At 34.6% G+C, this 23,811-nt stretch overlaps 1 protein-coding gene across 1 annotated transcript in view; it reads right to left on the reverse strand.

Moving 5' to 3' along the window:
* DPYD (dihydropyrimidine dehydrogenase) overlaps nucleotides 1-23,811 on the reverse strand; it is a 1,003,571-nt gene that overhangs the window by 851,130 nt on the left and 128,630 nt on the right. The window contains exon 3 of the mRNA XM_062191802.1: nucleotides 20,273-20,355. Within this exon, the coding sequence (XP_062047786.1) occupies nucleotides 20,273-20,355 (83 nt within the window). The remainder of the gene's footprint in view (nucleotides 1-20,272; nucleotides 20,356-23,811) is intronic.

The raw sequence follows: 23,811 nt of genomic DNA on the forward strand, positions 1-23,811 counted from the left end.
GCCTTTGATAACTGAATAGACAGAGTGGCACTTCAACTTCTGGGCAGAATACACGAGTAGCAGTAGGCCACTCAGGCTCTCACTGCTAAACACCAGAAACAGTGCACAGATTCAGATTTCAATCTGAGAATGCAAGGAGAACTAAGGAAATCAGCAAAACTTTTGGTGGTGACTGGCATGGAGGTAGAGGTGCAAAAACTGTAAAATTAGGGGCGTGAAGATAACTGGTTGCCCATAAGATATGGTAAATGCACTATGGGGGTATGCGAGAGGCTAAAAAGTGAGACTAAAAGCTTCTAAAATGCAGACAGGAAAACAGTTCTCACAATGAGTGAATAACCTATGTATGCGGGAGGACCTAGGATAATCTCTACAACTCACATTCAACCTAATTCATATTTATGGGACACTAACACCCAGCAGTTGCAGAATAAATAAGATACTTGCCTACTTCATGTAAAACATTTACCAAAAACAGACCACACGCGGAGACAAAAATCAAGTAGCAAACTAACTGAAACCTTAGAGTTTCTTTTTGTGGGCATAGTACAAGTCAATGAGAAGTCAATTAAGAAGATTTAGAACTGTGTCAACAACATTATACAGATGCAATTGTTATACATCCTCCCAAAATTTTGTTTTTTGAGTCTGCTTAATACTTATTCAAGTGGGGAGCAAAATAGTATTTTACCATTGTTTTACCTTGTGTTTTTCTGATAACATACTCATGTGCCTGTTCAATATGTATAGAGTATTTTCTGTGATATCTTTTATTCAAATATTCTGGTTATTTTTAAAATATCATTTTCTTTTTTTTTTTTTAGAGCAGTTTTAGGTTCAGAACAATATTGAATGGAAAGTACAGTTTCCCCATATCCCTTTCCCCAATACATTCTTAGACTGGATCACAATCAACATCCTCAATCAGGACACTACATTTGTTACAACTATGAGCTCACTGTGTCACATCATTATCACAAGTTTAAATTAGGGCTCACTTTTGGTGTACATTCTATGGCTTTTGACAAATGCATAATAGCATATATCTTATAATTGTATCATTAAAAGTCTTTTCACTGTTCTAAAATGTGGAATATGTTCCTCCCATTCTTACCGTCCTCCCACATCTCAGGAAGAGCCAGTCTTCCTGTCCAGAAAGTATGACATGCAACTCCATTTATGTAACTTCATTTTTCTTTTATCAGAGTTCGTGGATTTCCTCATCTATATGACTAAATATTGTGCATATTTTGTGAGAATTGTACCTTCTTATTTCATTTTCTGGTGCTAGTGTAAACAGTATTATTTTAAATTTTAAATTCTAAGTGTTAATTGATGGTATATAGGAAAATGAAACATTTTTGTATATTAACTTTGTCTCTGGCAATGTTTTCTATTATTAAGGAACTAGTAATTGTTGTTTCCAGGAGATTTTAGTTGATTTTTAAGGATCTGTAATATATCAGTCATGGTATCCATAAACAGATACTATTATTTTTTTCTTTCCAATCTGCATATTTTATTCCCTTCCATTGTCTCAATGCATTAGTTAGGACTCCCAGGACAATGCACAAAATGAGTCATCAGAGTAAACAGCCTTGCCTTGTTCCTGATTTTAGCAGGATGACAATTTATTAAACTGGACTTTTTTTTATTATTTAACTATTTACATGTCCATTTATTTCAAATATAATAAAAAAGTTTACTTTTGGCCAGCGCCACGGCTCACTTGGCCAATCCTCCGCCTGTGGCGCCAGCACCCCGGGTTCTAGTCCCGGTTGGGACGCCAGATTCTATCCCGGTTGCCCCTCTTCCAGTCCAGCTCTCTGCTGTGGCCCAGGAAGGCAGTGGAGGATGACCCAAGTGCTTGAGCCCGGAACCCGCATCTGAGACCAGGAGGAAGCACCTGGCTCCTGGCTTTGGATTGGCGCAGCACGCCGGCCGTCTGTAGCGGCCATTTGGGGAGTGAACCAATGGAAGGAGGACTTTTTTCTCTCTCTCTCTCACATTGTCTATCACTCCCTGTCAAAAAAAAAAAAAGTTTACTTTTACCAAAAATCATCAAACTGTCTTCCAAAGTATTTATAATCTTTTCTCTAAATAATGCCTTCGCTACATCTCATAAGTTTTGATGTTATTTTCATTATTAATAAGTTATCTTCAGCCTTATCACACATGAAGCATCTTTTTGCTCTCATATTTCCTGTCACCTTGGGCTTCTTCAGCTCTCTGCATCTACCATGTGCCCACAAGAACTCACAGTATGAACATCTCACTCATGCCTTCTCCTCTTTGTTCTACCACTGCCTAGAACCTCTATCAGATCTGAGATCATTTCACTCTTTGCGGGAGGCTTCCCTGTCAAATTTTCCCATAATTTACACTCTTAGCAATACTCCTCCTCTTTTGTAGAACTGCCTTAGCCATAGCTTTATAAACATTTGTGTGGTTATTTAACTGATGCCTACTACCACTCCCATGAGACTATGAGGATAAAGTTTGTGAAAATTTGCCCATAACTATCACCAGTGCTATTTGTGCTTTGCTTATATAAAACCTCAATAAATATTTAAAAGAATGAAATAGGTGTAAGAGTAGCTATAAATAACTAAAATGTGAAAAAGTGTACCACAAACAACATTTTTAATTTTACCTGATACACATACAAGTTTCTGAAATTCTGTTAGAATACATAACCATGCTGTAAAGAAATTATAACTTTATAAAAACTTTTAAAGGAAAAATTTCATGTATTTCACATATACAGTTTTAAGAACATGATAATTTCTACCCATCCCTACTCCATGCCTCACTCCTACACTCCCTCCTCCTTCCTTTCTTATTTTTCTTTTAATTTTGCAATGACATACTTTCAATTTACTTTATAATCAAAAGCTTAGCCCTCCACTAAATAAAAGAATTCAACAAGTAGTAAGCAGAAAAACCACTGTTCCTCAAGAGTTTAGAGAGGGGCTATAAACAGTAATTAAATCCAAAAATGTTAGTTTCACTCATACACATTAGATTTCTTTTCTTTTCTTTTTTTTTTTTTCTTTTTTTTTTTTTTTTTTTTTTGGACTTTGTATAGTAGCTAACACAAATCATGGAAAACATGTTTGTCTTTTTGGGACTGGCTTTTTTCATTAAGCATAATGGTCTTTAGCTGCATCTGTTATATAACTTTTTAACAATTATAATCTCTAAAATTGTAAACTGATATTCAAAGTTTATAAAAAGCTATACTATAATTCTCAACTATAAATAGTACCTACACATCCTGAAACCTTTTAATTTTCAATCACAGATAAACATCCTGAGGTCACTATCTTAAATAAACTAATTAAAAATTACCAATAAAAACTTGATACACACATATCTGAAAAATATCAATCAAAAAGTTACTAAGTATAAATGGAAATCTGAAAAACACAATTCAATCACCCCTTTCTGATAGTATCTTCTTTATTTCCTTATTAGTTACCATATATAACTGTGACTACTTCCAGATTTTCAGTTTTTTCCACAGCTTCTTTCCACACAGTTTAAAGTCTTATGATTTTAAAATTAACACCGGCATGCTCAGGACTTGCATTATTTTGTGTATATCACTGGCTTTCATCTAAACACTTTGGAAAAAAAACCTCCTAAATCCACTCCTAGGCACTAAGCTTTGAAAGCAGAAATTGAGGGATGTTCACCCTTGTATGCTAGAGTACCCAGCCTTGCACTTGCTATTAGGCAGCCCAATAACAAACTGAGTTTCATAGTCAAGAACAGAGGAAGGCTTACTTGGTATTGTTTTAAACCTACATGATAACTGCAATCACATTCTGTATCATTGAGATGGAACAAGAATGAGATAAGATATTCAAACATACTCAATTTGAATTAAGCTACAAGGAACATGTATGCATGTATGTGTCTGTATAATGTATATGCTACTTGCCCATGTGGCTATAATATTTAGATTTTATTTCGAAAACAGATTTGTTCTCCAAAGTGCATTTCCAAAACTAGCTCACTAATAGTAACACAAAAATATGGATTGAATCAAATCAAATAAATCTATGCTTTGTATTTAGAAAGGTATTAAAATATGTTGGCTGGTGCCGTGGCTTAACAAGCTAATCCTCCGCCTTGCGGCGCCGGCACACCAGGTTCTAGTCCCGGTTGGGGCACCAGATTCTATCCCAGTTGCCCCTCTTCCAGGCCAGCTCTCTGCTGTGGCCCAGGAAGGCAGTGGAGGATGGCCCAAGTCCTTGGGCCGGGTACCCGCATGGGAGACTAGGAGAAGCACGTGGCTCCTGGCTTTGGATCAGCAAGATGCACCGGCAGCAGCGGCCATTGGAGGGTGAACCAAAGGCAAAAAGGAAGACCTTTCTCTCTGTCTCTCTCTCTCACTATCCAATCTGCCTGTCAAAAAAAAAATATGTAAAACTTGCCTTAAGGAAATTTATTCAAGGTCCTAAATTCACTACTTGACAATTTACTGAAATATTCTACTTTCATATATCATATTTAAAATATATTTATTGAGGCAGTAGGATAGATACTCACATGCCACATTAGAGTACCTGGTTTCCATTCCCAATTCTGACTCCTGACTCCAGCTTTCTGCAAATGTGCACCATAAGAGGTAGCAGGTGATGGTTCAATCACTTGCGTCCCTGCCCCCCATGGAGCAGACCTGGACTGAGTCCTGGCTCCCAGGATCAGCCCTAGCTGTTGCATGCATTTGTCAAATAAACCAGTGGATGACAACTCCCTGTTTCTTTCTCCAAAATAAATAATAAGTAAATTTAAAATTAAACAAATTGTATTTGTAGTTAAATAGAAGTGTAAACATATAACCAGAGGCATGTAGTACTTACTATAGGTATGTCTAGGAATTCTTAGTTTGCTTACACACTTACAGGTTTCAGAGACAATTTGTTAGTATTAATGTAGTCAAAATATCTTTCTGGCATAGTTGTGCCATCTATAGATATATGTGTGACAAAAATACCTGCCCTACCCCTTAAAACCAGAGAAACAGGGGCCAGCATGTAGCCTAGCACAATATGCTTCCCCCTGCAATGCTGGCATCCCATACTGAGTGCCCATTTCTGTTGTGGCTGCTCACTTCCAATCCAGCTCCCCACTAATGGGCTAAGAAAGCAGCAAAAGATGGCCCAAGAGCTTGGGACCCTGAACTCATATGGAAGACCCAGATGAAACTCCTGGACCTGGCTTCGGTCCAGCCTGGCCCCAACAATTCCAACCATCTGGGTAGTGAACAAGCAGATGGAAGATCACGCTCACTAACTCACTCTCTCTCTTTCTGTGTGTGTGTGTGTGTGTGTCTCTCCCTTTCTCTCTCTGTAACTCTGCCTTCCAAATAAATATAAGAAATCTATTTTTAAAAAAACAAGACAGATATTTTGGTATGTAAGTACTAAAAAAAGAACTTCAACTTTCACATAGTTCCAGAGGAGCAGAATATAATCTGGAGTAAATATAAATTGCGTGGCACATCTCATTTTAACACCAAATAACACCAGAGTTTACTTATGGTAAAATAATCAGGCTCCAGCCACCACTATCAGGCAGCAATTAATTGAGGTGTCTGGTTCGATCTGGTTGCCCAGTGTTTTTTGCTTGTTTGTTTTAAATTTTTAACATATTCTATAACATATGCAACCATGTACTTTAAATTCTGTATTAATTAAATTAATTAAAAACTACAATTTTTTTCTTTTATTGGAAACAATTTGTCTTTGTTTCACTATTTAAAAGAAAACAATCTGATACCCCAAATAGCTGTTTCATCTATGATGTTAAATTTCAACATAGTTCTTACCTTTGGGTGAAAAATGTTTTAAGAAATATTCCTTCACAGAATACAAATTATAAACAACATCTAAGGGGATGAAGGAAGAAATGAAATATGAAGAAAAAACATGACAATGACAAATACAAAACCAGTAAGTAATTTAACCTTACTGTAAATCATCTTTCTTTACCACCTAGAAGAAAAAAAAGGAGGGGGGTTACTCTAAACTCTCCTGAAAGATAGCGGAAGACACTGGCAAGATAATTGGTTTCTAAACACCACACAGATATTGACTAAAAGAACTACTTCTGTGATCCAATAACACCCATTTCTACTAAAAAATGTTATGGAAGATCTCTAAATAAAATTACTATTATTACCTCTTCTGTTTCCCATCCAAAGTAGTGTCCTTTAAAATGGCTGAAGACAAGGCTGCCACTGTGGCATATCGGGTAAAGCCTAAAGTGTTGCATCCATATGGGCACCGGATCAAGACCCGCCTCCTCCACTTCTAATCCAGCTCTCTGCTGTGGCCTGGGAAGGCAGTGGAAGATGGCCCGAGACCTTCGGACTCTGCACCTGAGTGGGAGATCTGGAGGAATCTGCTGGCTCCTGGCTTGAGATCAGGGGATGGAAGCCCTCTCTTTCTCTGGCTCTACATCTCTTTCTAACTCTGCCTTTCAAATAAATAAAATAAATCTTTAAATAATAAAGAGTAAGATATTGAGAGAAATGCTACATCTGCATTTTCTGTGGTATGAGTGGCCAGGAAGATGGCAAGGGAAAGACAGAATTGGACAGGTTTTGGGTATATTTCTGAATTAAAGTTTGTACAGAACTTTCTTACTGTTGAGATAAAGGTGTGTGAGGGAAAAGATATTCCATGAGTTTCAGATTTATAGACCAAATAATAGAGTGGATGTGACTGTCATTTATTCAGATGCAACGATTTGTGGATGAGCTGGGTTAGTGGCGGACCTTCCCAAGATATCCAGACATCACCTCTGCATCTGGAGAGGGAACGTGGGCTGTCAAGTTGCAGTTATCTAACATCCACGTGGCTAAATCAAGTAGATGGTTGGATTTACAAAGCTAAATTGCAGCAGCAGGTATGTGCTTGAAACTGCTTACCGTGTGGGAGATCCAGATGGAGTTCCTGATTCCTGGGTTTTGTCTGACCCAGCCTCAACTTTTATAAGCATTTGGAGAGTAAATCAGCAGATGGAAGTTGTCTCTCTGTGTGTTTTTGTCTTTGTCTGTCTGTCTGTCTCTCTCTCTCTCCCTTATTCCTTCCCACTCCCACTCAGCTTTCAAATAAAATGAATATAAATAAAATAGATTTTTAAAAGTTGAATGTCAGGATAAATTAGAACTAGAGATGCAAGTATGAGAATAACCAGCAAATAGGTGGTTATTTAAGGAATAAGTTAGATAATAATTCCCTAGGAAAACAAGTAAGAAACAGAAAGAATATATCTCAATATCAAGTCCTCAACCATGTCTATATTTAGAGGTTGAAAAGAAGAGGTGGCCGGCACCATGGCTCACTTGGCACCTGGCTCCTGGCTTCGGACAGGAGCAGTGCGCCAGCCGTGGCGGCCATTTGGGGGGTGGACCAACGGAAAAGGAAGACCTTTCTCTCTGTCTCTAACTCTGCCTGTCGAAAAAAAAAAAGAAAAATAGAAGAGGCGACAGCTACATACAAGAATAAAAAGGAGAATTCAAGGAAGTGAGGTGGGGGAAAAAAAGGCCGGAGAGTAATTGAAGCCTAGGAAGAAAAAGATAGCTTGGAGAAACAAGGATGGCCATTTGAAACAAATGCTGCTGAGCAATCATGTACAAGTTAGGGATTTAGCAACACAGAGCTCTCTTACTGAAGGCAGGAAGAGTTGTCCTGTAGGAGTGGATGGACATGAGAGACTAGAAAGTTAACAAGGTGGAACATCGTCACAGATCGTTCTTTCATTAGGCTTACATATGAGGGTGAGTACTTAGGAAAAATGAGGTGGTACATAGGGAAAACAGGAAGGTGTATTAGAAATATGCAACCTAACTTTATACAGAAAATAAGATTACGCAGAGCACAGACTTAGATGTCCAAAGTCCAAATTGCATAGTTCAGGCTCTTGCAAGGGCTTCCCCACTTGGAGGGACTGCCATGACGACCAAAGAGGACTACCATGACAACTAGAAGAAAGACCAAAAAGGATCACACCTCAAACCAGAAGCCAGAGAGATGCCAGATGGGGCCAGGATCATTCTTTATGAACAATCCTCTCTTGTGAACTAAGGAGATACTCCTAAGAAACAAGTGAATCCCATTTGTGGACACACCCTCAGCTGACTTTCCACTAGGTCTTACCATCTCCCAGCACAGCCACACTGGGAACCATGCTCCCAACAGAGGAGCCTTTGGGGACACTGTGACCACATCCAAAGCACAGCAGAAGGTTTGGATTGTTGATCTGCTTTTTTTAGATATACTATATGTAGATATATATAAATGCAGATAGAAATAATCACAAGGGGGAAAACAGGTGTTGCACGAGAGAGGGACTATTTGCAAGATGGAACATTTTTTGAAAGGGTGGAGGAAATAGGATTCAGGTCACAAATGAAGGGGCTGGCCTTTGAGAGCAGCGTGGCCTCTTCAGCCATCACAAGGAGAGGCCATTGAAAACAAGATTCACGTACTCCCAGTTCAACACATGTCTGTCCATATCAGAATAGCCATCACCGAACAACATCCCGTATATGAACAGCATATCAAGAGCAGTTTTCAAAGGAGTTAAGAGTATCCCATGTGACATATCATTTCCTCACCTTAAATAACAGAAAACTTTATATGCACAAGAAACCAATGCTAATTAATTCAGTACATAGATACCTATGCCTCAAGTTGGTGGTATATTGGTGATTTTACAGCCTAGATTATCTATTTAATTCTTAATCATTCTTATTTACTTGAATGAGTAGTCTTTGAAATGTAACTTATCCAATTTCAGGAATAACACAGGAAACGGATATGATATTTCAGTCAGTATTCTATAATTGTGTTTATTGACTTGTTTATAAAACTGGAAGAGCTTAATCGTGTTGTTCAGCAGTATTATGTCAGAGACAATCACATGTTTATTTTCCCTGTCATTCTACCCTACAACGGAATAAATCAATCTTTAAGGAAAAGAAATTTTTTTATTGGGGGAGGGGTGACCACCAGTTTCTGACACCCATCCTCTGACTGATACATCAGCATTTTCCCCTCCCTCTGGCCTTTAGAAAAAAAAAAAAAAAGAAATTTTTTTATTGAAACAAAACCACACACATCCATTTACATATTATCTATGGATGCTTTTGTACTACATCAGCACAACCAAGTAGTTAAACGGGAAATCATATGCCCCAGAAAGCTGAAAATACATGCTTTCTGGCTTGATACATAAAAAATATTTTAGAATCAAGCACTTGGCATAGCAGTGAGAACACTGCTTGAAACTCCCACATTACATAGCAGAGTGCCTGGATTTGAGTTCTGGGTCTGCTCCCAATCCCGGTTTTCTGATAACGTCCACCTTGGAAGGCAGCAAGTATCCACTCAGGCATTGGGACCCAGCTACCCATGCGAGAGTTCTGAGGGATGAACTCCCGGCTCCAGGTCATTAGGAGAGCAAGCAGATGAGAGCTTTCTATCCAAATAAATAAAATAAATGTTATAAAAGTGTCTGTTTACTACTGTTTTAGACTATCAAATTATCATGCTTTATCAATTGAAATAAATCTAAAAAAAGTAATTTTAGTAGCTATCTTCATCACTTGTCAAAATTGGACACATTTATTTTCCCCAAAAGTTATAATACTCCCAATGGATGGAATGTACTACAAATCATAATAACCTATAGAAATACTGGGTAAGAAATGGAACAAAATATTCTGCTAAATATGACATGCTGACATATATGACATATGGAAAATGTTATAACTAAATACCAGTGTAAAATTTCCAGAGGAAATTACTTACATAAAAAATAGAACTCCTATTACATTATGGTACATTGTGGAATGTACCCAAATTATAACATGCAAAACCAAAAACACGCCAATGTACTTATAAACAATAATCCATTATCTATAAATCTATTCTATTATCCTTAAGTTGTAGAAAGAGCCAAATATAATTACAAAATACGTATTCAAAACATGTAAACCACTAATTTTCCACTTGTAAAAGCCTGATTCAAAAGGCAATTTACTTTATGGTTTACTTAAGCTTTGCAACTACATTAAAATATGATAGTATATACACAACAGCTTGTTAACAAGATTATCATAACATTAAAATCATAATGTGGCACTTCAATTACGGATACTTAAAATTAAAGCTAATCCTCACAGTACCAATTTTTATCTCCTAAATAATTTCAGCTATTAGCTGCTCATTCAAAGTCTGTATCTAAAATGATAAGCATTCCAGAGTAACAACTAAGTGCGGCACTTTTTTTCTGATAGCAAAAACAAAAGCCTCATCCCTTCTTTTCTAGTCTTTGTACACAACCTTTTGATCCTAAGAGGAAAATATAATTTTTCCCCTGACCTTGGCTCTGGGTTTATGTTGTTGCCGAGGTCATTTCAGGCAAAAGCACCTGCATACCAATGATACATATTTACTTTTCAGATTTTACCACTCCAAATGCTTTAAGTTATCCAAAAATGGTATTTGCAATATTAATTAGCTCTTTTTACAAATATTGCTCTTAAACATCATGTAGTATGTGGTAGGTGCTAGGTTGAATAAATCAATGATTTGATTAATAAAAACTGAATTTTATGAAAAATGAGTTAACTTATGCATGATTTCAGTTTTTAAGAGATGCTTCTATTTCACAAAATTTTTAATTGAAAATTAAGTAATCAATAGTTCTCATATTCACATTTCTAATTAAAGTTTAAAGTAGTAAAAAATATTCTGAATTAATACAGTGCTAAATAAATACAGGTACTGGCATTGCAGTATATTGGGTTAAGCCTCAGTTTACAAGACCTTCATTTTTTTATATCAGCTCCACCAGCTCCATTTCCATTTCACATTCCTGCAAGTGCTCCTGAGAAAGCAGAAGATGACCTAAGTCTTTGGGCCCCTGCTACCTATGCCTCACACCTAGATGGAGTTCCTGGCTACTGGCTTCATCATGGCTCACCCCTAGGTGTTACTTGCTTTTGGGAAGTAAAGAAATCTTTAAAAATAAATAAATAAATACATACATACATACATACATACGCGCGCACACACACACACACACATATATACAGAGAGAGACTAATTGCTATCTAATCCACAAACAATCCAGGTGTATTCTGGATGAATTATTATTGCTTTTACTAAAGATTAATAACAACTGATAAAGAGCTCCTGAATGGTAAAAACATTAATTTGGGGGCATCAGAAACTGAATGCCAAATCTTTCTTTACCTCACCTTTGAAGTGAGTAAAAGAAAGTAACATTCCTAATTTATACGGCAGATAATAAACATGCCTGTACACTTGTGTGGGAATGTATGTGTACACATATTATATAACTTACATGAAATTAATCACATAGATCACATCTTTAAATATAATTAGTCATGTATTTTCATGAGCTGTGTTTTATAATATTTGTTACAGTAGATGCATCATCATTATCTTAAAAAAAGTGGTAATGTGCTTTTGTCTTCAGATTTAAAAAAATCTAAAGCTATTCACTTTGATAATCTGATTCATGTGTTAGGTGAAAAATAAAATTAAGGAAGCAAGTATGGTCATCATGAAATATTTCTCTTTGTAATAGAATTGATATAGTTAAGATATTCATCTCTGAATTGAAGAAAAGATACTCTGCACTCTGCTTATTGAAGAGATTCCTGTTGATCTATTTTGTGAAAAAAAGAAACTTAGAAAAAAGTAGTTAAGATAGGATAAAAAATTTGATTAAAATAGAAAAGAGTTAGCACATTGCTTCTGATTCCAATTTTAGCTGTCAAATTTTTCATGTCATTAAAATACATACATATACATGGGAATTTCTAAATATTAAAGTAATTTAAATTCATTTTTAAAAACTTTGAACATATAAAATATGTTATAATGCTAAAATCTAGTTCAGGAGTTTTAAAAAATTTTCTTTATTTTCCATACCATTAAATTTCCTAATTTCACCAGAAATATTTATACTTCCTCATTTTATCCATATTCTTCTTCAATGATAGTTTAATTTTCCTTGTAGCCTTATATTTATTTTCTAAACAATTTAGCCAATTTACTAGTCTCAAGTATCTAAGGTGCCTTTCTCCTCTCCCTTTCTTTCTTCTGAAATTCCTATAAAAGCATTTCATAAACACTCCCTGCACCTTTGACATTCTTATAAAAGTACCTGATAAAAAAGGAACTCCAAAATGCAAATATCCCTTGAATGAGAGAGAGAACTTATGTGTGTGTGTATAATATTATGTTATATATATATACATATACAAACATGCACATATCACAAAAATTGAGATGGAGGAGTAGGAAAATGATAATATTCGTCTTTTGGAATCATTCAAAGGAACAAAATTATCATGAAAAGAGTCCCTTGCTCCAATTTATCTAGAAGTACCAGTTAAAGAACTATCAGTGTAATTTAATCATCATGCTTAGCAAGGGAAACAACATAAGTAAAACAAATAGCTAAAACAATATCGAGGTAACTTAGGAACACAACACTTAATTCAAGACCCAGAACAACTAGATACAAACAGAAGCATGAAATAAAAGATGCACTTTAAATTAAGATATATAGAAAGGATATGCCTGAAACGCTGGAAAAAGCAACTTAAATGTCTTGTAATCTCTGTCTAGATCTCAATCTTTCTATAAAAATTTTATATTATTATTTATAGTCCTTTTACCTTTAAAATTCTCTGAGTTGAAAGTAAAAAAGCAAGCATGTTTAAACATTTTTGACTTAAATAAAATTTAGAATTGTTGTATTTCTTAAAAATTATTTTACAAATTTACATGGTTATACTTTAATAGTTAGCTCTGTATAAATGGCTGCGTTTATGACACACCTACAAATACTATTACACACACCAGAAAAAAAGCCAGCAAATATAAACTGTGCAACTCAACATCACCATCTAGTGACAAAATTTGTAACACGTGATGATGTCAGGCAAAAAGGAAAAACAGATTTCAGAACTATTATGCCCTGATTGTTCATCTGTTTAAAAATAACAATCTTAACAGCTCTTACCAAATAGACTTCAGTGTGCAAATGAAGTACTAAAGCCTCCCTAGCAATGTAGGCACTCCAAAAATGCAATTTGTATTCTTACCATAGAGATATATGCATAAACTTAACCAATTTATATTTCTGTGTATCGATCAAGCCACTGCCAAAATAGCATGTTTACTTTTGTTCCTTAATGAATTGTATTCTCCATGTACCCTTTCATCAGAATTCTATACCTTGTTTTCTGAAGTGATTCAATTCAAACACTTAGTAATGCCAGTATCCACTCCCCACGGCCCAGCACTGCCACGGGGAGTAAAACAGGATGAAGAAAAACAATGCTAAAAATGGGCCCACAGTGATAGAGAAAGAAGTTCAGAAGTTCTACTGCACAGTGGGTGAATACTTATAACAACAAATACTATATATTTGTCTTTAAAGGAAAAGCTATTAGAAAGGATTGTAAATGTTTTTACCATAAAAAAATGACAAATGTTAGGGAGATAAATACTTTTACCCTAATTTGGACATTGCACAATATATTCATGTATGGAAACAACACATGATGCCCCATAAATATGTATGTTTTATGTATCTGTCAAAAACAAAAACTTTAAAATATTTTAAATGGTCTCGTCTTTTCTCGTTTAGAATTTATCACAGAGGCTAAGACAGATGAAGAGACATACTAGTCCAAAAATCAAATACCTTGGCATTATAAGGGAGTTGAATCAGTCAAGATTAGGAGAAAATATGAAGAAAAGAAATTGAGAATTTTACATTTCATTTATTGTCATAATATAGACCAAAGACTTAACCAATGCATTTGTTGTGATCTTAAAGTGTTTTGTCTTTCTGCCATCAGTTTCAGAAATTCTATAAATAATTTCCACATCACAGTGGCACAGCAACAGACTGCATAACTTAGGGGAAAAAAAGGAAGGTGTTCTTTATTCTAAGACTTTAATAACAGTTTCTAGTAAATCTCATTAATTACATGACATATATAATTTCCTTTAAATAAGGATTACATATCATAAAAACAAAAGAATCAATAGTAACGCATTACTCTGTATTTTACTACTAATTTTAAGAAATTACAAAGCATTCTTTCCTATATTATTCCTCATATCAATACCCTGAGGTTTTTAATTATATTTTTACAAAAAAAATTAAAACTAAAAAAAAACCCTAAAATTATAGTTGGTGTAATTTTACCACTTATCCTAGAATTCATTTCACAATTTTTTTCTTTTGTAACATCATTATCTTTCTTTTTTAAGATTTATTTTATTTATTTGAAAGAGTTACAGAGAGAGGTAGAAACAGAGAGAGAGGTCTCCCATCCACTGGTTCACTCCCCAGATGGCCGCAAAGGCCGGAGCTGCGCCAATCCAAAGCCAGGAGCCAGGAGCCTCTTCCAGATCTCCCACATGGGTGCAGGGGCCCAAGGACTTGGGCCATCCTCTACTGCTTTCCCAGGCCATAGCAGAGAGCCTGATCAGAAGAAGAGTAGCCGGGACTCGAATCAGCACCCATATGGGATGCCGGCGCCTCAGGCCAAGGATTTAACCCACTGTGCCACAGAGCCGGCCCCACTTCATTATCTTTCTAAACATTCACAGTTTCCATTATAGAAACTTAGAGAAATAGAAAAAATATAAGTAATTCTACCACCCAGATATGTATGTATATGTCACACACATAATTTTCATTTTCTTATTTCCTTAACAATTAACAAATTGTATTCAACTTATTCATTTATAATCCATAAACTGAGGATCAGATTAAGATTATTCATAAATTCTGTGTGCCACATAATGGTGTTTTAGAAGATAAATAGGAAAGGGGTTGTTCACTAAGACTCTTAGAACTTGATATACTCCTTTCCTTAAGTGCAACAGTCATTTTCAATCCTCAAGAGCCCTGTGAATGTGAGAATGGCTGTCTGATAATCTCATATCTAGTACACAATTTTATGTATACAATTTGTTTGCTGTTAGAGTTGAATATTTTCAAAACTTTCTTAATCATATTTTACCAATTATACTCTAAATCCCTGATTCTTTAAAATGTGTCAGACCCTTGGCAATACAGTAGACCCAGGTCTTTTGATTTGGTAATATTTCCCAATTTAGCAAAGTTTTTAACGAGATACATCAACTACTTTCAGTTTATCATCTCTTCTCTCTCCAAAGCTCAAGGAATAGTCACTTCATAATCCACTGACACTTGGCTGTTTGGTTTGTCTCACTTAGCTCTTTAATATACATGAACTTTCCTTTTGCCCACATGAGGTGAGTATATTAAGTCTTTATTTATTTATTCACTTGAAAGTCAGGGTTAGAGAGAGACAGCGACAGAGATTCTCTATTTGCTGGTTCACTCCCCAAGTAGTAGTCACACGCTCAGGGCTGGGTCAGGGCAAAGCAGGAGCCAGGAGCTTCACTTGAGTCTTCCCCATAAGTGGAAGGGTCTCAAACATTTCAGCCATCCCCCACTACTTTCCAGGCCATTACTGGGTGCTGGATCAGAAGTGGAGCAGCCGGGACTCGAACCACCACCCCTATGGGATGCTGGCATTGCAGGCAGCTGCTTTATCCTTATGCCAAAATGCCAGCCCCAAAGTTTTGTGTGTTTTTTGTTTGTTTGTTGTTGATTTTGAACAAATAGCCATTAACTGTGTGATTCAGCATGTCCTGAATTATTTGGGGTCCTTTACCATATAATGAGTTCTTCAGATCACCACAGTATATTTTATCAATTACAGCCACAGGATATAGGTAACTTAATTATTAGGGTATTTTTGTTGTTAATCCTCTTGAAATTTCAAGATATAAATCATGCCTTTGAAGAATAATATTCACATTGTCCCCTCCATATGAAATCACACTTGCTAGTTTGAGTTTTACACCCATTACTGTATTATGGATCTAACTGTTAACTTGGCTTAGTCCCACTCTGCCTCTGCACTGATAAGAACGCCACCTGGAAGAGGAAGTCAAGTGTCATTTCAGAGTCACAAAACCCTCCTTCAAAGGCAGCACAGTCCAAACCATAGCCATGAAGTGTATGCAAGTGTTTAAATTTAAGAAAAAATAACTTAAACTTCAAATTCTTCAGGTCAGCTTGTCAGACTTCCAGTGCTCAGCAGTCACATTTGGCTAAAAGCTATCAAGTTGAATGGCATAGAAAGTTCTGGGCTGCCCTGTTCTGGTCTTTCTGTGGGCCAAAGTGTAGTAGACAGGAGTCTCCCCCACCATATTCTTGTCTTCTCATATTATAGTCCAGTCTTTCTCTGTTGGTGAAAGGCATTTACATTTTTAAATCCTAACCGATGTCTTCCTCTGACATACATTATCCTAAACTTAATATTTTCACAGGCATCTTGGCTGGACTCTTCTTCCTGATTTGATGTAGTATTCTTGAAAATCACATGGCTACAAAAGGCATCAAAATACTAAAAAATTGCACATCAACTCCTAGTATTTTTCTTGAGTTGTAGCATTATATTTTTCATCTGTTCATTGCATATTTACACATGACTGTATCTTACTCATCTCAAATTCATCTGAAAACCAAAATCATATTTATTCATCCTCTTTTTATGCTTTTGCTAGCATTTACTTAGCATCCCTTATGCTTTTTACATAGTAGGGTTACCTACCTGGAGCTTCCACACATCTAAGATCAGAGCGAAGCATGGGAGGAATCTAAAATGATTCAGGGACTAAGATAACGATGAGAATAGGTTCAAGACAATGGCCAGGGAGGAGACTGGACAAGGTAACAAAGAATTAAGCAAATGTAGAACCCTCTTTTTTTGTTCTAAGCTTGTCAAAATAGAAGAACCGGAAAAAAATAAGGAAGCATTCAGCTTAGTGAAAGATGGAACCCAACAGCCACAACATAACAGTCTTCAGTTTCAGTCCAGCTCAGCTCCAGCTCCTCTTGGATGGACATGCTCAGGACAAGAATAGCCTTGTGGGCACCAGGAGTTACCTATGGGCTCCCAGAGAGATTAACCCGGTGAGAAGAGTGCTCTCTAGCTATCCCACACAGGTGGCACGAGAGTAGCTACCATGAAGGGTGTGGGACCACAGAAAAACTTATATCCTCAGCCTGTGGGACAATACTTCAAGTAGATGATTCTCCTACCCTGCTCCTATGCTAGACTTGGCTCCTTGTGGCCATTTACATCTCTCTGTAACCCCATTAACTGCACTGTTACAGAAATCCAATAAGCATTCATTCCAAAAATGAGTGATGGCATCTGTTCCTACACTGTATCTTCTTCCTGAGCATCAAACTCAACAGAACTATGAAATTACCTTTGTAGTTCTTAACATTTAACACTGTCACTTCCATACTTAAATAACGCAATGAATAACATAAATTCTTAATCACAGTCAGCTAGCCTCTATGTAACTGGCCTCTAGAGTATGGTTAAAAAAAAAAAAAAACACATAGATTTCCAGCCAGCCTCCTGAGACCAGTGCCTACACTAACAGAGGCTTTTGGCCAATTATTCATTCCTGTCTTCCACTGCTCCCTACCCTAGCACTGCCCTGCTAACACTACTCCATTTCCATCCCAGAATTATGGCATATAAGAAAATATTCTATTAATAGAAAAATCCTGCCTCTCAGTTTTGTGGTAAAACATATGTTCAAAAAGCCTTGAAAAATTTGCTTTGCAACACATCAGCCCACATACTGTTTCTGAAATAACTGCTGGCACCTTCATGCCACTTTACCTTTGCTGTATACTGTTCCCTCTACCTGAAAGGTTGTAAATTTTTAAAAACCAGATCAAATGCTTACCCTCTCTGGATTTCTTTGATCTAGATACTCTCCATATAAGGCAAAACAGATCAAACATGAGAGAACAATTAAATTTATTTCTTTATACATTTTCCTGTTTTCAATTAATCACATTGCTTTTTAACTTTTTAACTTACTTCCATAATTTTAAGTGTAAAAGGAGGAGCTCCATGTTAATTTTCCAAAGGACACACAAACAAAGCAAAAAAGCCTGACCCACAGTACATTACCGAATGCTAAATTAGTCGCTACATAATTTCACTGTTTCGAGAATCCAGATACTACCAATGATATGTGTGCATGTGTAACTATATGTTTGTATAAAATCAGCAACCTATGAAGATAGTGCATTTCACAGCTAAATAATTAAATCCTGATTTACATTATCTGGAATTCTACTTTATTTAGACCATGAATGCCTGAGAGGTTATTCGAATCAGGTAATACTTGTTTTTCTCATCAGTTCATCTTTACTTTTCAAAAAGCAGTACCTCCTAGCATCTTCTAAAATGAGAGTGTTTCAAAATTTGGCAGTATTTAAAAATCTCTTCACATGCTGTTCTCCTCTAATTCAATTTAATGGAAACAACAGCTTTAACAAAATTACTTTCGTTTTTTCTTGATGACAAATTCCCTACACTGATTATATGTCTTTTCCTGGTTAGTGATATTCCCTACACTCACATCCATTTTTATGTACCTTTCCCCTTTTCAATTCTGTCTGTGTTTTTGGCCTTCAGTTCATCTATTCAAAACATGCAAGCTGGCATCCTCTTTGTCTTCCTGTTTGTCTATGCATTTACTTCAAAATGAACAGATACCAAAATATGTAGAATAAGTACAGTTTTCTAATATTATATGCACTTTAAAATTATCGATAAGTGTGTGCAAAAGATGGTGTGTTAAATTTACATGTAGTAGCTTTAGACAGAAGATAAATAAAGACTATATTATAAAAAGAGTTCATTCATAATTTCAGTATTAGCTTTTTCCACAGTACATTTTATGTCTTATTTTATGCTTACTACTATTTTCAATAATGTAAACTTTCTAAGAATGTCCAATTGCATTTTATAAAGATATAAATTCTCTATTGTGTACTCAGTTTTATTTTTCCTTGTTTTTTTTATTAGTAAAGACATTAACAATAAAATAGGCTCCCTTGCTCCAGCTGGTAATTTCTCAGTACTAGTAATATATTATTCCTCTTTTTGTGACATCATAATCATCTATACAGAAGTACCATGTATCTTTGTGTAGAAGCTACTGTTTCCATTAAATTTAATTACCTCCCCCTGTGGTTTTAAATAGAAGTGGCTTCAAAATGAGGGCAGCTTCTATTAAATTTAATTACTTTCTCCTGCTGCTTGCATGGTAAAAGGGAGGTTACTAAATAAGAGCAGCTTCTAAACTAAAGTATATGGTAACTGTGTACTAGCAATAACAAAATTGTATCTGAGCTACCATTCTAGGAAGCATTTTCTCTTTTGTCTTATATTAATTTTTTTACCCTTAAGATTTTAAAATAAAATGAGCATTAACACTGAAAAAAACATTTTAAAAACAGATTTTAGTTTCATAGGATAAAGGCAAATGCATTTTTTTTTTTTTACACACTGGAAATTATGCAACTCAAAGGTTCAAGCTCAGAACTTTTAAGACTAGTATCATTTGTTATTTCTCCCTCTAAGGATGATGGGATTTATTCCCCACACATTTTTAATGTCTAGTAAAAACCCTTTCATGATTCTGATCAAATGAACTTAAAGGACACTCCACTAAAAGTTATTAAAATGACTTAAAATTTGAAGTGTTTTCAGAGAAAGAGTCAGAAGGAGTAATATTAAGAAGTGAAACAAGAAAAAAATCAGTCTCATTATAGACTACTATATTTGAAAAGAAGTTAATTACATGCTTTGTAATAGTGTGAAAATGTAAATCACTTTAAAAATACTATCATATAATCCTATAAAATCTAATAGAAGATGAAATTTTAAGCACCTCTTTTTGAATTAAATATTAATTAAGAGGAAGCACTACTCAGTTAAACCACCAATGTACAATGTTTATTTTCTATATACATGCAGAATTTAGATGAACAATATTTTCATTCAATCACACAGTTTAGTATAAATATAAAACAAGACACCCCTTAAGCATTTTAAGTAACAAATTAAACATTTACATTTTTTACTGTGCACTGAGGCTTAACATTTATGCAGCTTCAAAACCAAAGTACAGCCTCAAGGGAAGTCTCTCCACTGACAAATTAATACCTTAGAGAACAGAGCTGAATGGTGGCAATGAACTCATTTGTTCCCCCAATAATGAAGAATGACTTTTTCTTTACCACATCTGTGACTGTTGCTATGGCGACCCAGACTTACCTCATTGCTTCTCGGAGAGCTCCTCGCTCACCAAGAGTCGTGTGCTTGATGTCATCAAAATTATTCTCCAGCTTTTCACAATTCTGTAACATATTTTAAAAAATTGCATTTAATCCGACAACATCCTGGAAAAATTATGTCTATGCAATTATGTAAACATATAATTGGTTATATTGATTATGGACTCATGAAAAATATGTGCACTACTTTAATTGGATAGAATTCAAAAAAAAAAAAAAAAAAAAAAAAAAAAAAGAATTCATTAAAATTGACAGTTGAATCCAACAGTAACAAACTAAAAACATCTTACAATACAGCTGTCAAAGTAGTCTTTTTATCAATTTTTCAGAATGAGTAAATAGAAGAAATGAATATTGTATAAAAGTAACAAAAATTCTAGAGTTTTGGGGAATAAAAATATCTCTCTGAAATAATCTCAAGTATACCAAAGTCAAATTAAATTCAAAAGGAAAAATCAAGTTTTAAGTCATAATCAATAACATGATAAAAATCTAGCTCTAAATAAGTTAACAATTACTAAAATAGAAATAAAAACCCCAGGTACAATATAATAAGTTCCAAAACTTTTAAATCAAAATTTTTATAATCATAAAGTGGAGTGTCATTATATCATTCTTAGAAGAATGCTAATATTCAGTAACTATGACACAAACAGGTTCAATATTATAAGTGATTCTTTTACCATGAAACACAATAACATTCCCGTTCTCAATTCTAGTTTTTTCTTTAAATTTGATTACAAGTCTAATTATGACTGCATTGTAAATTTAAAACTGCTTAATGATATATGATACTAATAATTTTTGAGAATGTAAAGTACAAGATCAAAATTAAGACTAAGCAAATATAACTATATAAATCTTTTGGCACATAAGATTTTTTGTAGATTTTAGTTGTATTTAGGTAATAAAATTTAATATTTTAATTAATGTTACAGATAGAAAACTATATAATAAAATGTAATTGTTCTGTGTTTTTTCTCAAATTGGAAATAATTATGCTAGATTTTATAAAAGTATAGAAGATGGATAATTTTTAATGTATAAGAATTAACTGATATAAAATCTTATAATCATCATTTTAATGGATTTTTAAAATTAAAATCAAGATTCTTTTTAACTAAAGTTATAAAAAAACTTAAAAGAAACCAAAATAATTTGAATTCTGGATAAAAAAAAATCCTTTGTTGGATACGTGCAATACAAATAATCGCTGGTGCTCTCTTTACATTTTTTAAGATGTATCTTTTCTTGAAGAGAATCTTACGTTTAATGAAACTTTCTAATTTAAAGTTACTGATTTTGGTATCTTGTTTACAAAGTTTAAGAAATTCCTCAAAATAATGAAAATATTTTCCCACACTCTTTTAGAAAGCTCCATTATTTTACATTTCTGATTTAGATCTACAATCAATCTGGGATGATATTCATAGATGATATTGAGACAGGAAATCACACCATATGTGTAAGCAATCAAATCAATACTATTTATTGAAAAGATCATCTGTAATTCAGAGCTCTTTATTTTCTATAAATTAAGTCACAATACACAGGGGGTCTATTTCTGAAGTCTATTCTGTTCAAATATTCAATTACTTACACTTGTTCCAGTAGCCCAAATCTTAATTACTTATATCCACAATAAAGGATCCTTTCACAAATAAATATGAGAAAGTTGGGTAACTCAACAGAAAATGGGCATAACAGTTATATAAATATTAGAATATGTAAATTGAAAATTTTTAAAAATGCTCACCATCATTAGTCATCAGTAAAATGCAAATATTTTAAAATTTGCTTTATATTTAAAAGGCAGGGCAAGAGAGAAGGAAAGAGGGAGGGAGATAAGGAGAAAAGGAGGGATAATGGGAGGAAGAGAGACAGATCTCTCTTCTGTCTCTTAATTCTCTCTCCAAATGCCCACAAAAGCTGGGTAGGGACAGATTGAAGCTAGGAGAGAAGAACTCCATCAGATCTCATATATGGTGGCAGGGATCCAAACACATGACATTTGCTGCCTCCAAGGTACCTACTAGCAGGAAGCTGGATAGGAAGCAGAAGCAGGAATCAGTCCCAGTCACTCCTATATGGGATAAGGGCAGCCCAAGTGGTGGCTTAATCCACTTCACCACAATGCATGCCCCAAACACTATTTTAAACCACGAAAAAATACCACTATGTATTTTGACAATGCATAAAAGAAAAAAACCTGACCATACAGATGAAATGCTGTTGGCAAAGTGTTAATTGTTACAACCACTGTACATTTCCTTTGCAGTACCTTCAGTAGCTGAACATTCAGCCAAACCTTTCAACTGGCAGTTCCACACTCATGAGTCTACCTAAGACAAATGTATTCTATGTTCACCAGAAGTCATATACAAAAATGTTAATAAGTTAATAATAATAAATGTTAATAATAAAAGTTTCCAGATTACCCCAAAAGTGGATACAAGCCCATTAAAAATTAAGATGGAACACATGAATAAAGTGTGATATATACATTCACAAAGAGAGCTACAGAGCAATGAGACTGTATAATCTACAACTAAAAGACTATAATGAATGCATCTCATAGACAGTAGACAATGGGTTGAGCACAAGAAGCAACCCACAAAGAGAACACAGTGAAAATTATTCTACTTACATGAAGTTCAAAAATAGGCAAAGTTCCAATGAATAATTAAAAATGGTATTATGATACTTTCTTTAGAAAAGCATCAAAAATATTTATGAATAAGTTTAACAAGCATAAAACTCATGTATTGAAGATTATAAATCACCAAAAAATTTGAAAAGAATTAAACAAATGAAAACATATCTTATGCTTATTTACCACTGTTAAATAGTACTATTCCCTAAAGTAACCTTCAGTTTCCATGTAACTCAAAATCCCTGCCAACTTTTCAGATTTTGATAAGCTGATCCCAGTGTTTCTACAAAAATGCCAAGGGGCCCAGAACAGTCAAAACATTATTGAAAAAAGAACAAAGTTATAACAATATACTCTCTTGTCTCAAAATTTACTATAAAACTATAGTGATCAAGAGAATCTATTACACAAAAATAGAAATACAGACCAACAGAATGGAATTGAGACTCTGAAAACAAACATTTATATTCTTTATCCATTTAGTTCCAAAAAGAGGTGCCAAGATAATTCAAAGAGGGAAATGATAGCTTGTGCATCTACAAGTGGTACTGGAAGAACTACTAAAACTTTAAAACATTTAAAATAAAACAAACACAGGTATAAATGACTTTGGAACAGGCAAATGTTTCATATATATGTGATCAAAAGTATAAGTTACAAAATAATACAAATTGAATTTCATCAAAATTAAAAAAAGATGTTTGTACTTCAAAGGACACCACTAAAAAGTAAAAAAGCAACCTACAGAATAGGAGAAGATATAAATAAGCTATATATCTGATGAGGGTTGCTCTCCAGGCTATTTTAGGAACTCTTCTCATTCAATAATAAAAACACAACGTAATTTTTAAAAGGGCAATGATTCT

This window comes from Lepus europaeus, chromosome 5 (assembly GCF_033115175.1).
Source record: "Lepus europaeus isolate LE1 chromosome 5, mLepTim1.pri, whole genome shotgun sequence".
NCBI classification, from domain to species: domain Eukaryota; kingdom Metazoa; phylum Chordata; class Mammalia; order Lagomorpha; family Leporidae; genus Lepus; species Lepus europaeus.